The sequence below is a fragment of the Salmo salar genome, chromosome 08 (genome assembly GCF_965601325.2).
Source record: "Salmo salar chromosome 08, fSalSal1, whole genome shotgun sequence".
Lineage (NCBI taxonomy): Eukaryota > Metazoa > Chordata > Actinopteri > Salmoniformes > Salmonidae > Salmo > Salmo salar.
Genome location: NC_138298.1, coordinates 41,484,667 through 41,500,838, shown reverse-complemented (window position 1 = coordinate 41,500,838; position 16,172 = coordinate 41,484,667). Strand labels below are relative to the sequence as shown.

Below are 16,172 nucleotides of genomic sequence, written 5' to 3'. Positions count from 1 at the left end.
TCTGAGGTCATACCCCTCCCACCTGAAAGAGCTGGACCTGAGCTACAATCACCCAGGAGACTCTGCAGGGGGACTGCTTTCAGCTGCTCTGGTGGATCCCACATATAAACTGATGAAGCTGAAGTAAGTCAGAATAGATGTCCTAATAGTGTGAGCAGTGGTTGTGTCATATGTAGTGATGTAGGGTCAGTAACATGAGGACATGATGGTAGAATTAAGGGGAAGTTTACTCAGCAGGCTGAGCACTCCAACACAGCATACATCATCACCACATGAATACTCTTCTTCTGCATCTCTGATATCCTGTTGGAATTGTACTCTGTTCTGTATGCAGTAGGTAGGATAGAATACCTGCATGTCTCTAGTAATGAATTGTACTCCGTTCTGTATGCAGTAGGTAGGATAGAATACCTGTATGTCTCTAGTAATGAATTGTACTCCGTTCTGTATGCAGTAGGTAGGATAGAATACCTGTATGTCTCTAGTAATGAACTGTACTCCGCTCTGTATGCAGTAGGTAGGATAGAATACCTGTATGTCTCTAGTAATGAATTGTACTCCGCTCTGTATGCAGTAGGTAGGATAGAATACCTGTATGTCTCTAGTAATGAATTGTACTCTGTTCTGTATGCAGTAGGAAGGATAGAATACCTGTATGTCTCTAGTAATGAATTGTACTCTGTTCTGTATGCAGTAGGTAGGATAGAATACCTGTATGTCTCTAGTAATGAATTGTATTCCGTTCTGTATGCAGTAGGTAGGATAGAATACCTGTATGTCTCTAGTAATGAATTGTACTCTGTTCTGTATGCAGTAGGTAGGATAGAATACCTGTATGTCTCTAGTAATGAATTGTACTCCGTTCTGTATGCAGTAGGTAGGATAGAATACCTGTATGTCTCTAGTAATGAATTGTACTCTGTTCTGTATGCAGTAGGTAGGATAGAATACCTGTATGTCTCTAGTGATGAACTTGGATAGTGCACCAGAACACAACAATATGGTTTAAATGTTGACTGCTTTATTAGGTCTTTGTCAGTCAATAACCTGTTTCTCCTACAGTGTGGATCATGGTGGAGAGTGCAGGCTGAAATCAGGGCTGAGGAAATGTAAGTCTTTAATCCTAATTAACTGAATATTCAGAACTATAGTAACATAGTAACTAATCAATTCTTGTTCTGTACCTACAAAACAACATTTTATATGAAGATGTGGTTTGATTCAACTCTCCTTTTGTCTACAGATGCCTGTCATCTCACCCTGGACCCAAATACAGTAAACCCAAACCTGATACTGTCTGAGGGGAACAGGAAGGTGACATGTGTGGAAGAGATGCAGCATTATGAAGACCATCCAGACAGATTTGACTATCATCCCCAAGTTCTCTGCAGAGAAGGCTTAACTGGATGTCGTTATTACTGGGAGGTGGAGAGGGATGGTGAATGGGCTTACATTGGTGTGGTGTACAAAGGAATGAACAGGAAGGGAGGGGTGCTTCACAGTGGTATTGGAACCAATAGGAAGTCCTGGTGTTTAATCTGCTTTGATGGCTTCTACTCATTTAACCATGCTGGAGTCAGTAGGAGATCCATCTCTGATCCTCATTCTAACAGAGTTGGAGTGTATCTGGACTGGCCAGCTGGTACTTTGTCCTTCTATAGTATGTCCTCCTCTGGTACACTGACACACCTTTACACATTCTACTCCACATTTACTGAACCCCTCTATCCTGGGTTTGGGGTTTGCTCCTCCTCCTCAGTGACCCTGTGTCAGATAGATGACCAACACATTCAGAGGTGAGTCATAGCAATGTTTTATCATTTGTTTCCTCTGGAATCATTCCTACAGTTACATTAGTAGTAGTGGTGTGTTTTAATGTGTTCTGTTGGACCTACAGACAGTTAGATGAGTAGTGGTGGTGTGGTTTAATGTGTTTTGTTGGACCTACAGACAGTTAGATTAGTAGTAGTGGTGTGTATTAATGTGTTCTGTTGGACCTATAGACAGTTAGATTAGTAGTTGTGGTGTGTTTTAATGTGTTCTGTTGGACCTACAGACAGTTAGATTAGTAGTAGTGGTGTGTTTTAATGTGTTCTGTTGGACCTACAGACAGTTAGATTAGTAGTAGTGGTGTGTTTTAATGTGTTCTGTTGGACCTACAGACAGTTAGATTAGTAGTAGTGGTGTGTTTTAATGTGTTCTGTTGGACCTACAGACAGTTAGATTAGTAGTAGTGGTGTGTTTTAATGTGTTCTGTTGGACCTACAGACAGTTAGATTAGTAGTAGTGGTGTGTTTTAATGTGTTAGTAGATTCCTGTCCTCTATTTAATTTCAGTCTGTTAAATAGAACAGCCTCTCTGTTATGTCATTCTCTCTCTAACCACTAGAGGGCATCAGAACCTGTTGAATAGAACAGCCTCTCTGTAATGTCATTATCTCTGTAACCACTAGAGGGCATCAGAACCTGTTAAATAGAACAGCCTCTCTGTAATGTCATTCTCTCTCTAACCACTAGAGGGCATCAGAACCTGTTAAATAGAACAGCCTCTCTGTAATGTCATTCTCTCTCTAATCACTAGAGGGCATCAGAACCTGTTAAATAGAACAGCCTCTCTGTAATGTCATTCTCTCTCTAACCACTACCTGGTGACTTCACACCTCTAAGGGCTTTCCTCAAGATATGCAATGTCACCTGTCAGTATTGCCTATATGAAAGTTGACATAGTGGGTTATGTCACATTTAGGCAATGTGCCCTACATAGGGAGTTGTTCTCTCACCCCATATAAACTTGTTGTATGTCTTATGAAGACTGTATGTATGCTATATGAAGCCTTTATAAGTTGTATTTAGTTTAATCTCAGTCTATCCTTCTGCTTTACCAACACCAGAGACCATGGTGGAGAGAGTTGGATCAAGCCTGGACCTGAGGACACCAGAGACCATGGTGGAGAGAGTTGTATCAAGCCTGGACCTGAGAAATGTGACTGTTAGTAACTGATAATTGTTTTTAAATCAAAATTGTTTTAAGCGTTCATTGTAGTTGAGTCCCAGGCAAGGAACACAATCATGATCTATTTGGTCAAAACAAACTTAAAGGTAGAGTCAGCAATATGACGTAGATGCACAAAGTAAACAGCATAGTGGGTCAATTTCTACAACAACTAAGAGCATTGTAGCGCAAGGCTAAACTTCTCTGCTGTTTTGGTCCCGTGGCTAACACTCTGTTAGAGAGTGAAGAGAACCCTTCCACATAGGCAGATACTGTGTGTGACTGTGTGAGAGAGAAGTCAGGCATCTTGCTCATCACAATATCTGTGGTGCTGCTCGTACAAAATCATTTAGCTGACTCTACCTTTAAGCTCTCATCCTAGGATCTACCAGAAATCAGGCCCCAACATCTACAAAACATGGACCAGAACGATGTTGTTTCCTGCTTCCACAAACATTAATTAATATAACACTAATGTCAGATTATGGTATGCTAATGAGTGTACATTCTGAGACTGTTGATCACTTATATTCATTTTTATTACAAGTCTATTTAATAATTATTCATTCAATATTCCATGAGATTGTACATTTTAAATAACTACTTTTGACTTCAGGGATTCCTCAGAGCTGTAAGACTTGTGACCATGTTGAGGTAAGTCATAATGTCAATTCTTATTTTTACATACCTGCAGGAGTCAGGCACAGTCTCAAAGCCAGGTGTGTACTGACCAACCATTCATACTGGGATATAGACAGTCCTGTGTTCTGCTTTAGTAATATAAACACAGTCTCAAAGCCAGGTGTGTACTGACCAACCATTCATACTGGGATATAGACAGTCCTGTGTTCTGCTTTAGTAATATAAACACAGTCTCAAAGCCAGGTGTGTACTGACCAACCATTCATACTGGGATATAGACTGTCCTGTGTTCTGCTTTAGTAATATAAACACAGTCTCAAAGCCAGGTGTGTACTGACCAACCATTCATACTGGGATATAGACAGTCCTGTGTTCTGCTTGTAGTCATGCAGGATTTTAGCTGTTGTCATATTTTGTCATTTGACAGTTTATTTGATAAATCACCAGCATTCCATGTAACATTGAATAAATACATTAGATTAGTTACTTTGGTTAATTGGCCAGTTTCTGGACACAGATTAAGTCTAGTCCTCGACCGTAAAGAACTTTCTATTGGAACTTCCATAGAGTATGCTTTTTAGTCCAGCACTAGACTCAATCTGTGTCCAGGAAACAGGCCCCATATGTATTACTGACATGCTCGTCCTTGTTCAGGACTCCACACACTGGCTTCAGATTGAACCCTTGACTTCCACTGTCCAGGGAGTGACAATGTTCAGGTAAAATAACTACTTTTAACATTTCATTCCACCTGCTAGTGTATTTCCCCATTACCTTTGGTAAAAGTCTTCTAATCCAACCTCTCCATTTGACCATTGACCCTCTACCATATCTTGTTGTTGCCCTCAGACACAGGACACCCAAAGGGAGTTATGAGTGCACAGTGTCTGGGCTCCGCTGGCTGTGTGAGAGAGATGTCATTCTGAAGTATCACTTCAGGAACTGGGAACCCTACAGTCAACTTCTGAAAGACATGCAGTACACACAAGGTGGTCCATTGCTGGACATCACTATGGAGTTAGGTGAACTGGAGGAAGTTCATCTGCCACACTGTGTCTGTTTAGGTAAAACCATATAGAAATAGTATTCAGGAAGACATTTCCATGTAACTGAATTTCACTTCCTGAATTAATTAAATTACTATTCTGGGAGTTTGAGTTTACTGTGATCTGGTACTGCATATTCTTTGTGTTTTAGTTGGATGAATAATACAATATTTGTCTTTCTGTCTCCTTTTTATTGTGTTGTTCAGGGACCAACCCTTCCCTGAGGAATGAGATGAAGATTCTTCATGTAGAGGAACATGGAGTGTCTTTAGAGGAAGTGCATGAGGTCACCAGATTCCATGCTAAGATTCTCCATCCCAAGTTCTCAGTAATCTCTCTGATACTGAGATTACTGTCTTGGAACGTAGATGTCCACTGTGAGCTGATGCTCTATCTGACAGTGAAAAAGCAAACACTAATTCCACGCCTATACCTGTTCCCCAGTAACCCCGGCCAAATACTGGTGAGGTTTCATTATTATAGAGATGACCTTAACTAACCAGTGGTGCAGTTTATGTTGACACTCATTAAATGAAGATAAGTGTGTTGCTAGTTTTCTGAATAATGTTTGAATTAGACTATACATTGACTGGCTGTGTATTCCATGCCTCGTTTCACAGGCTGTGGAACAACAGGAATCAAAGTTTCAAGGGTCTAAAAGGATTCTCATCTCAAGACCAGAGCAGTCCTTCAAACTGAAAAGTTCCTTCAGACTGAACATTCCCTGTTCTACCTCCATCTTTCCACCGGTACAGTTTTAGTAGACTAAGAACATGAATCTGACATTTAAGTCACATCTCTCTCTCTCTCTCTCTCTCTCTCTCTCTCTGTCTCTCTCTCTCTCTCTCTCTCTCTCTCTCTCTCTCTCTCTCTCTCTCTCTCTCTCTCTCTCTCTCTCTCTCTCTCTCTTTATGCTGGCAGTGTTTGGTGCATGCTGGGTATTGTATGAGTGAGGGTGAGTGTTGTCTGGAGTTAGATCGCCTGTGGTTTCTTTCTTGTTTACTTTTCTTGGTGGTTTTCCTTTTTCTGCTGATTCAGGTTTTTTTCAGTGGTAGAATTAGATATATTGTATTTCTTGTTGAATTATCCTTGTTTTGGTGGGGATGGCGACCCACATGTGGTCGGCGTCCCTGCCACTTGGGCACGGCTTGAGGTGTGTTACTAAAGCTACTGTCACTGTGGAGGAGTATCTGGTCTCAGTAGGAGAGAAGGTAGACTATGAAAAAGTTATGCCGCTTTTTCTCCGTCAACAAGGGTTACGATTTTGAATGTACCGCCTTTTATTGCAAATGAGCGATTGGAACGCGAGTTATTGCGGTTTGGGAAATTGGGTTTCAAACACTCGACTCTGAAAAAGGTTGTTGTTTCGGCGACAGGTGTTTATGTTTTTGGATTCACCGGAGCAGACTTTGGAGTTATCATTTAAAGTCAAGTATGACATCAGACTGTATATGGCTTATGCTAGTACGGGTAGTCAACAGTGATTTGAGTGTGGGGATGTTGGCCATAAGTAACATGCTTGCAGGTGGTCCTCGTAACGCCTGGACTCACTGATGTAGGGAGAGGTGGGCTGACAGTGGTAGGAGCAGCCACAAGCACCTGTTGCTGAGGAACAAGTTGTTTGTGTTGAGGGTACTGAGTTGCAGTTTGTAACAGAGGGGAACATAGCGTCTGATGTGCAGCAGAAAAATATTGTTGTAGGAGCTCAGGATGGATCTGGGGAGCCATTTCCCCAGACTGGTGAGAAGATGCCCAGTACGCGTGATGGAGTACAGGAGGGGGTTTAGGTGGGTCTAGTTTCCCAGGTAGTGGAGGAGATGCCCGGTACGAGTAATGGGGTACAGGAAGGGGTTCAGGTGGAGCTAGTCTCCCAGGTAGTGGAGGAGATGTCCACTACTGGTAATGGGGTACAGGAGGGGGTTCAGGTGGGGCTAGTCTCCTAGGCAGTGGAGGAGATGCCCGGTACGTGTAATGGGGTACAGGAGGGGGTTCAGGTGGAGCTAGTCTCCCAGGTAGTGGAGGAGATGTCCACTACTAGTAATGGGGTACAGGAGGGGGTTCAGGTGGGGCTAGTCTCCTAGGTAGTGGAGGAGATGCCCGGTACGAGTAATGTGGTACAGGTGAGGAGTGTTGAGAGGGATGTGGCAGAGGGGAGTCAGGGGTCTGTGTCCTCAGTTGAGGAGGATCAGGAGAAGGATATGGATATTTCTGATATGATAGCAGCTGGCGATGACTCAATCAATCAAGGTCAGACAGGTTGTATGTATCTGATCTCTACTGTAGTAGTTAATGAAGGTGGTGTTTGTGCAGCAAGGTTAGACAGGTTATATGTATCTGATCACTACTGTAGTAGTTAATGAAGGTGGTGTCGGTGCAGCAAGGTTAGACAGGTTGTATGTATCTGATCTCTACTATAGTAGTTAATGAAGGTGGTGTTTGTGCAGCAAGGTTAGACAGGTTATATGTATCTGAGCTCTACTGTAGTAGTTAATGAAGGTGGTGTCGGTGCAGCAAGGTTAGACAGGTCGTATGTATCTGATCTCTACTGTAGTAGTTAATGAAGGTGGTGTCGGTGCAGCAAGGTTAGGCAGGTCGTATGTATCTGATCTCTACTGTAGTAGTTAATGAAGGTGATGTCAGTGCAGCAAGGTTAGACAGGTTGTATGTATCTGATCTCTACTGTAGTAGTTAATGAAGGTGATGTCGGTGCAGAAAGGTTAGACAGGTTGTATGTATCTGATCTCTACTGTAGTAGTTAATGAAGGTGATGTCGGTGCAGAAAGGTTAGACAGGTTGTATGTATCTGAGGGTTATTAATTAGAATTTTTTAATCCTTGAGACAATGGTGGGAGGTTGGGAAGGCCCAAATATGTGTGTCTTGTCAACAGTATACTGCTCTGTCTTGTATTGAAGTTAAAGAGACTATCAGGGCCCTTGAACAGGACATCAAATCTATTGAATTGAAGTTGCTCACTCAGAGGGACCCCGGAGCCCCTGGCATCGATGTTTTACCATCTGAGTTCTATAAGCACTGGGGTGCTACCCCCGCTGTCTATTGGGGGGGATTTTTATGAAGTGGTGTGTGAATCTTTTCATGAGGATTCTCTTCCTGTATCCTGTCAACGTGCTGTGCTTTCATTGTTGCCAAAAGGGAGGATTTGGCCCTTTAAAAAAACTGGTGACCTGTTGCATTGCTGTGTGCAGAATATAAAATGATATCTAAGTGTCTCTCAAACAGGTTGAAAGAATATCTGGGGCTGTTGGTCCACAAGGACCAGTCTGACTGTGTACCTGACCGCTCTATCGTTGAGAACTTGTTTCTGATAAGAGATGTTTTAGACATTTGTAAACTGTCTGATGTGAATGTGGGTTTACTTTCTTTGGATCAGGAGAAGGCTTTTGACCGTGTGGACCACCAGTACTTCATCAAGACAATAAAAGCCTTTCTGTTTGGGGATGTTATTTTGTCTTGGATGAGTTTACTGTATGCTGGGGCCTCATGTATGATGAAGGTGGGGGGTGGGTTGAGCTGCCCCATCCCTGTCCAAAGGGGCATTGGGCAGGGATGCCCAACTTCAGGACAGTTATATTGTCTGGCAATTGAACCAATGCTTTGTTTTTTAAGAGCGAGGCTTACTGGTTTCTCTGTGCCAGGGGTTATGAAGGGTCCCACGATAGCACTGTCTGCGTATGCAGATGACGTGACAGTTTTTATTACAGGGGGTGAGGATGTTAAGGTTCTCTCAAACGCTCTAAAGGTGTGTGAGGGGGTCTCCTCAGGTAGAGTTAATTGGGGAAAGAGTGAATCGCTATGGGCAGGTCAGCTTCAGATAGGGTCCACTCCACGGTTGGGATGAACATTGTTCTTACAGTGTCCCAGGTTGGTGGGGATGATTGACCTGATCACTAGCTGATTCTCAGGTCTGGGAGAGGTTTTCTATTCCCAAATTTTTATATTTGGGACAAAGTACAGGTTTAGTAGAAGGGGTGTAGTTCTCTTAACTTTGTGTCAGGGGCAGCTAAATTAGCAATTTGGAAAACATGAAAGAACAGTATTCGAGGACAGGGGTCTGTGGATGTGATGGGAATGCTGGAGGGGATGTTGGCAGCGAGACTGAGGGTTGAGTTTGCCTGTTACAAAATTATTAACATTGATCTGTTTGAGTATATGGGGTATTCAGAGGCTGTTGTGTTGAGTTACTGTGGAGGAAGATTTGGTGTTGTGTTTTTAATTGATGTTTAACCATGTTTTTGTTTAACCTCTCTCTCTCTCTCTCCAGAGGATTCATCTCATACATAGAGACACCACACCAAGCTTTTTCAAGGTGGTTATGAAAATTACAGAGATTGAGATGGAGTTAATCGGTGATGATGAGAGGATAGTATGGAAAGAAATTGTACCAACAGGTAGGAGAATATGTCAATCATAACATTTTCTGACAGATGCTGTTTAGAGTGATATAACCTATTTCTGTTTCTTTCAGATGAATACATCTCTGAAACCCATTCAACTAGTAAGTAAACATGAGATATACAAACCAATGACTTGAGGGTCAGTCAACATGGTTTACTGTAGGACCTGGACTAGTTTTGATTATAAAATACTGTCTTCAAGAACAATGACATCTCCTCCAGGACTTGATGTAGATTAACCTGGTTCTGAATGACCCAATGACATCTCCTCCAGGACTTAATGTAGATTAGCCTGGTTCTGAATGACCCAGCCTTTTTTTCTATGTCTGTGAAACCGTCCCTAAATGTGAATATGTGATATGTTCAGGTCGTTATTGTAAAAGATCATGTTTTCTCAATACTTTTATTTTAGGAGTCTGCTTCTAAATGACTGAAATGTAAATGTACAAATGTAGTTATTTTGTAACCTGACTCTCTCAGGTGCTGTGTTGGGGGCAGGGCGTCCGGCTGAGAGCAGTCTGACTGGTTCTACAAAACTGCAGCTGCGTTCTCTACGGACAGAGTTTGTGAAACGAGTGTCAAGACCTGTCCTGAATGAACTGCTGGACGGACTCCTGCAACACACAGTCATCAACCAGGAGGAAATGGAGTCAGTGAAGGTGATAGCTGAGAGGGCAGAGAAGGCACGTGACATCATCGACATGGTGTTGAGAAAAGGAACTGAGTCAAGTTCTAGGATGATCAACCTTCTTGGGGAGCTGGACCCCTGTCTTTGTTCACTGCTTCAGATCAACAGTGTTGGGCTACCAACCTAATGGTAGAATGGATAGTAACAGTGTTGGCGTACCATCCTAATGGTAGAATGGATAGTAACAGTGTTGGGGTACCACCCTAATGGTAGAATGGATAGTAACAGTGTTGGGGTACCAACCTAATGATAGAATGGATAGTAACAGTGTTGGGGTACCAACCTAATGGTAGAATGGATAGTAACAGTGTTGGATTACAAAATACAAAAATAACTGTGCAAATGTTATGGAGACACAGTTTACAGTATTGTGTGAAAAAGTGTGTGTGACAACCCTCCCACTCTGTCTGCCGAAAATACAGAGTCCACATACACACACACACACACACAAACACACTGTGACGACCCTCCCGCTCTGTCACACTGTGACGACCCTCCCGCTCTGTCACACTGTGACGACCCTCCCACTCTGTCTGCAGAATTCTTTCTCTTTGATCTTGTTTTCTTTAATAGGATGTCGGTGGGCAGAGCCGGAAGGGTCGTCAGTGAAATGGGACACACCTGGGCTCGGCTGTGTCCCGGGGATAAATACACCTTTCCCCCATTCATTGAGGAGACTCTCTCCACCCAGACACACTGTTGTTTTTGGTTGTGGCATTTTGGGGCTTCGTTGTGTTCATTTGTTTTGGCACCTTTCAACAGCCCTCATTATCACCATCTGTGAACACATCCACTCCCTTCCACTACTGACTACACACCCCATTTTTACTTGTATATAGTTCACTTTATTTAATAAATATATTTTATTCTATATCTCCGCGTTGTCTCCCTCTTTGTTACAGGCTATGAGCCGGTTCGTAACAGTGTATGAGAATAATTCTGAATCATTTGGACCGGGGAGAACTGATCCTAGATCAACCCTCCTAATCAACACCATGGGGTGTATTCACTAGGAAACAGACCTGATCCTAGATCAACCTTCCTATTCAACACCATGGGGTGTGTTCACTAGGAAACAGACCTGATCCAAGATCAACACTCCTATTCAACACCATGGGGTGTATTCACTAGGAAACAGACCGGATCCTAGATCAACCCTCCTATTCAACACCATGGGGTGTATTCACTAGGAAACAGACCTGATCCTAGATCAACCCTCCTATTCAACACCATGGGGTGTATTCACTAGGAAACAGACCTGATCCTAAATCAACACTACCTGAATTTGTCCAAAATAAACTACTTTTTTGTTGCAAAACGTTGTGCTACGGTGGGTGACTAATTAATACACCCCTGACTGACTGGGCTGTAAATCTTGGTCAAAAAAGCAACAACAATCCTCCACCACCCTCTTCAGAGGACAAATATCGTAGTTTTATTTCAGCTTTTTTGCTACACATACATATACATATTTACACACATATTTCCATGTGCCATATATTTTTAAATTAGGATGTGATGTTTTACAAAATGTTTGAACCTTTCTAATTGTATGGTATCCACAGATTGTGAGCTAAAGATGAAAACCTTTCCTGCGAGTATTATTATGTTATTAATTGACTGACTGTGTCTTTCCAAATCACCCAACACTGCTATTTGTAAGGTTAACTTTAAGCACATGTGATTTTTTTAACCGTTCCTGAACCTATGAACAGAAACTAGCTACATTGGGGCAATATCAGAATAAATGATCTATTGATTCTGTCTCTTCACAACAAAATCTACAGAGCTGAGATTGTTGTATTGTTGCCCTATATATATATATATATATATATATATATATATATATAGATAGCATTCTGTTGGTGGCAAGAAATGTATATAATCATTTAAATTGAAAAACTGTTGAGTCAAGTGTAGTTTTTTTGTACCAGTTCATAAACCATATGCCATGGAATTGGTACATCGAAAATCTCCTCCCAGTTATTTTGCAACCTGTATGGCGCAGCTGTCAACATTTTTGTCCTCAGATGAAACTGGTATATTTTTCCATTTATGCCAGTTCCTTTCAGCCAATTTGTATCTTTTAATATATGGCAGGCAAACAAGTTCCCTACCTTTTCCACTTGCCGCATCCATTTTTGTGGTAGTGCTGCAATCAGTTGGTCGTAAATTTGGATTGAGCAGACATTCCCATTTATTTTCGATAACTGCATATGTGACAACTCCATTTCTATTCATAATATCATAATAAATAAAATACAATTTAAAAAAAAGAAAATCCATAAAGAAGTTTTTTTTATTAATCAATATATTTGAGTATAACCATAACATTTGTTGTAATATTTTTTCTTTCTTTTACGGAGTATAAAACTGTTACGGGAATTAAGTTATCAATGTTCTTAAACCGAACTTCAATTAAACAACCACTGACTACCGAATCTTTCCAGGCAAAACATACCAACAGTTGAATGACAATCAGCACCTCAAATTATAATCCACTGATGCATAGGCTGAGAAACGAACCCGAGCCTCCCGTCTGGCAGTCGAGAATTCTACCGCTGAACCACCAACGTGCTATTGAAATGATGAAGACTGCTCGCAAACAACCCTATTTCTAAATGTCTGTAGTCATAAAATTAGGCACGTACTACCAATACAATTTCCAGAACATAGCCCTAATGTAAATGTCTAAGCCTTTCTCCTGCGATTACTCTCCTTAACCTTGCTCCCGTTTACTCTGCCTCTCTCTTTTTCTCCTCAGAATTTTGGAATAATTACTATTGTGACTTTTGATAAGTTATTAGGTCTCACACATATACGAGTTACTGAACTTATGACTTTTAACTGGTCAATAACCCTATCTCACACGCACATCATTTTTATTTATTTCCCCCCTGCTGATATCCTTCTTCAAACCTTCTCTCTCTCTTTCTCTACACTTGCCTTCTTCTCCGGGCTTCAGACAGCCACACCCTGGCTATATCTAACCCTTGACCTGCTGTTTCCCTGTCTTGTCCCCACATACCTTATGTATCTTTCTGATCATTAGTCCCAACTTTTCTACATCCAAACTTCCATCAAATTCATACTTCCTTCTCCACATTGGACCGAAATAAATATTTATTTTATAACATTTAACTCCATGTATCGCTCATCTCCCGTTAATTCCTGCACCTCCTTTGAGGATTTGCCACCCATGGTTATCCAATAACTATCGTTGTTATTATGCTTCTTCTCACAATCTGTGTGTACTTACTATTAATCTCTATGTGAGTGCTTTCTACCGTTATTATTACAACTCTAATTAAATTTAAAACTTCTATGTGTATCACAATCTATGTGTCTTCTTCTCACAATCTAGAATTGTGTCACTCCTCTCTATGTGGGTGCTCTCACTCTATGCTGACGATCTATGTGTATTTGCTTTTCACTTTAACCTGGTTTTGTTCTATTATGACTACTAATTTGGATCTATGATTATCTTACCTTGTTTTGTTTAATTCCAATCTGTTAATTTGGATCTATAATTAATTTACCTAGTCTTGTTTAATTGAATGCTCTTGCCTCTCCTCCTTTTTGGACTTTATTTCAGTGTTGTCTTTTGAATTGCATCTATGGTTAATTCACTCTTGTTAATTGACCATTTGAGTTGAGTTATCTTGTTCACATAGGATGGTAATTCTATCTCACAAACCTATTTTATAGCCTCTCCTCTCCTCAATTTAGGACTTTATTTAGGTATGTCTCTTGATTCGGATCTATGGTTAATTTACCACTCGTTAAATAACCATTTAAGTTATCCTCTTTGCACAAAATTACCGTCCTATCTCACAGCACCTATTTTATATCCCTTCTTAATAACCTCTCGGCCACTTCACAAAGAAAAACACTGACCTCAATTATTAACCTGTTGGGGCTAGGGGGCAGTATTGAGAAATTTTTAACTGCCTCCTACACCAACTCAGAAGCTAGGATATGCATATTATTAACACATTCGGATAGAAAACACTCTGAATTTTCTAAAACCGTTTGAATGGTGTCTGTAAGTATAACAAAACTCATATTGCAGGCAAAAACCTGTGAAAAATAGATTTAAAAAAAAATGTGAATTTTGTGACTGTACTATTTAGTGTCATTGTTTTATAGATACCATAGTGAGAAAGGATTCATTTCGCAACTCCTACGGCATCCACTAGATGTCAACGATCTTTATAAAGTTGTTTGAAGCGTCTATGATAAACAGAGAGCAAATTAGAATGCATGGAAGTTGACATGTCGTCACTTCATTTTTTTGCGCCTGCGCATAAATCTGAGAAGCGTGAGTTTGTCATAATTGTTTATCTAGACATAGGATAGGTTGTGTGAAAATATTACTGATGTTTAACGTTAAAAATGGACCAAAAGATTAATGCTAAACAACGTTTGACATGTTTGAACGAACGTAAATAGATTATTTACTAGGTTTTTTTAGCTTTTCGGCGTGATTTTACACCGCCCCCACCACGTTTTGTGGGAGCATAATGAATGCAAACTACTTGGTGTTATTTGGACATAAATTATGAACTTTGTCAAAAGAAACCACATTTGTTCTGGACCTTGGATTCCTGGCAGTGCCTTCTGATGGAGATAATCAAAGGTAAGGGGATATTTACAATGTTATTATCGATATTAGATGATGCTAACTGTATAGCATAGCTTATTGTTCTTAGCATAGCACCCCGTTTATTGCAAAATGTGATTTCCCAGTAAAGTTATTTTGAGATCTGGCCATTCGGTAGCAATTACGAGATGATAATATATTATTCTTTGAATGTGTAATGGCTGTCTTCTGTAAAAATTGACCAAGGCGCAGCAGGTATGTGAATACTCATCTTTAATAAAAATAAAGGAGTAGAGCATCCACTTCACAATTCAAACAATATATAAGACAGGAACAGTTTTGCAGGCACACAATACGCAGTGCAAAAACAACTACCCACAAAACCAAGTGACAAACATACTCCTACATATATGACTCCCAATCAGGAACAACGATCCCCAGCTGTTCCTGATCAGGAGTCACAAGACCAACACAGAACAATCACACACACAAGACTGCCACGTCCTGACCCCAAAACTACAACAACAGCTCCATCTGCTGGTCAGGACGTGACAGTACCCCCCCCTCAAGGTGCAGACCCCGGAATGCACCTAACAACGAAAAAACACCAACAAACAAAATCCCCAACAAAACCCATAAACAATAACCCCTAAACAATAAGGGAGGGAAGGGAGGGTGGCTGCCGTCAACGACGGCACTGTGCTACACCCTCCCTCCCCAACCCACCTATCCTGGAGGTGGCTCCGGTGCAGGACGTGGACCCTGCTCCACCCTCGGCGTCGCCCACTTCGGTGGAGCCGATAGCTGCGCCAGGCAGACGGACCCCTCGAGCCGGGCCGGGGGACAGGAGGGCCCCTCGGGCCGGGCCGGGGGGCAGGAGGGCCCCTCGGGCCGGGGGGCAGGAGGGCCCCTCGGGCCGGGCCGGGGGGCAGGAGGGCCCCTCGGGCCGGGCCGGGGAGCAGGAGGGCCCCTCGGGCCGGGCCGGGGAGCAGGAGGGCCCCTCGGGCCGGGCCGGAGAGCAGGAGGGCCCCTCGGGCCGGGCCGGAGAGCAGGAGGGCCCCTCGGGCCGGGCCGGAGGGCATGCGGGCCCCTCGGGCCGGGCCGGAAGGCATGCGGGCCACTCGGGCCGGGCCGGAAGGCATGCGGGCCACTCGGGCTGGGCCGGAAGGCATGCGGGCCACTCGGGCTGGGCCGGGAAGGCATGCGGGCCACTCGGGCTGGGCCGGAAGGCATGCGGGCCACTCGGGCTGGGCCGGAGGGCATGCGGGCCACTCGGGCTGGGCCGGAGGGCATGCGGGCCACTCGGGCTGGGCCGGAGGGCAGGAGGACCACTCGGGCTGGACCGGAGGGCAGGAGGACCACTCGGGCTGGACCGGAGGGCAGGAGGACCACTCGGGCTGGACCGGAGGGCAGGAGGACCACTCGGGCTGGACCGGAGGGCAGGAGGACCACTCGGGCTGATCCTGACAGGCCGGGCACCCTGGCAGATCAGGGCAGGCGGGCACCTCTGGCAGAACCGGGCAGTCCGGCCACTCTGGCAGAACAGGGCAGTCCGGCCACTCTGGCAGAACAGGGCAGTCCGGCCACTCTGGCAGAACAGGGCAGTCCGGCCACTCTGGCAGAACAGGGCAGTCCGGCCACTCTGGCAGAACAGGGCAGTCCGGCCACTCTGGCAGAACAGGGCAGTCCGGCCACTCCGGCAGAACAGGGCAGTCCGGCCACTCCGGCAGAACAGGGCAGTCCGGCCACTCCGGCAGAACAGGGCAGTCCGGCCACTCCGGCAGTTCAG

The 16,172-nt window shown here is 43.3% G+C and overlaps 1 protein-coding gene across 1 annotated transcript; it reads left to right on the top strand.

Annotated features, from left to right (window-relative positions):
• LOC106597325 (NACHT, LRR and PYD domains-containing protein 1 homolog) lies at nt 1–10,653 on the top strand. The gene is made up of 12 exons (XM_082978245.1): nt 1–123; nt 1,063–1,109; nt 1,244–1,796; nt 2,891–2,982; nt 3,608–3,645; nt 4,288–4,352; nt 4,483–4,697; nt 4,886–5,142; nt 5,300–5,428; nt 8,960–9,086; nt 9,164–9,193; nt 9,573–10,653. Exons 1-12 carry the CDS (start codon nt 113–115, stop codon nt 9,905–9,907), a joined length of 1,899 nt encoding a protein of 632 aa, XP_082834371.1. The 5' UTR covers nt 1–112; the 3' UTR covers nt 9,908–10,653.
• Nucleotides 10,654–16,172: the final 5,519 nt, after the last annotated feature.

Excerpts from the sequence above, each read along its gene's own strand:
- LOC106597325 (XM_082978245.1), top strand. Across the intron at positions 2,983-3,607 it reads CAAGCCTGGACCTGAGAAAT|GGATTCCTCAGAGCTGTAAG; the intron begins GTGACTGTTAGT and ends TTTTGACTTCAG. Across the intron at positions 4,698-4,885 it reads GCCACACTGTGTCTGTTTAG|GGACCAACCCTTCCCTGAGG; the intron begins GTAAAACCATAT and ends TGTGTTGTTCAG.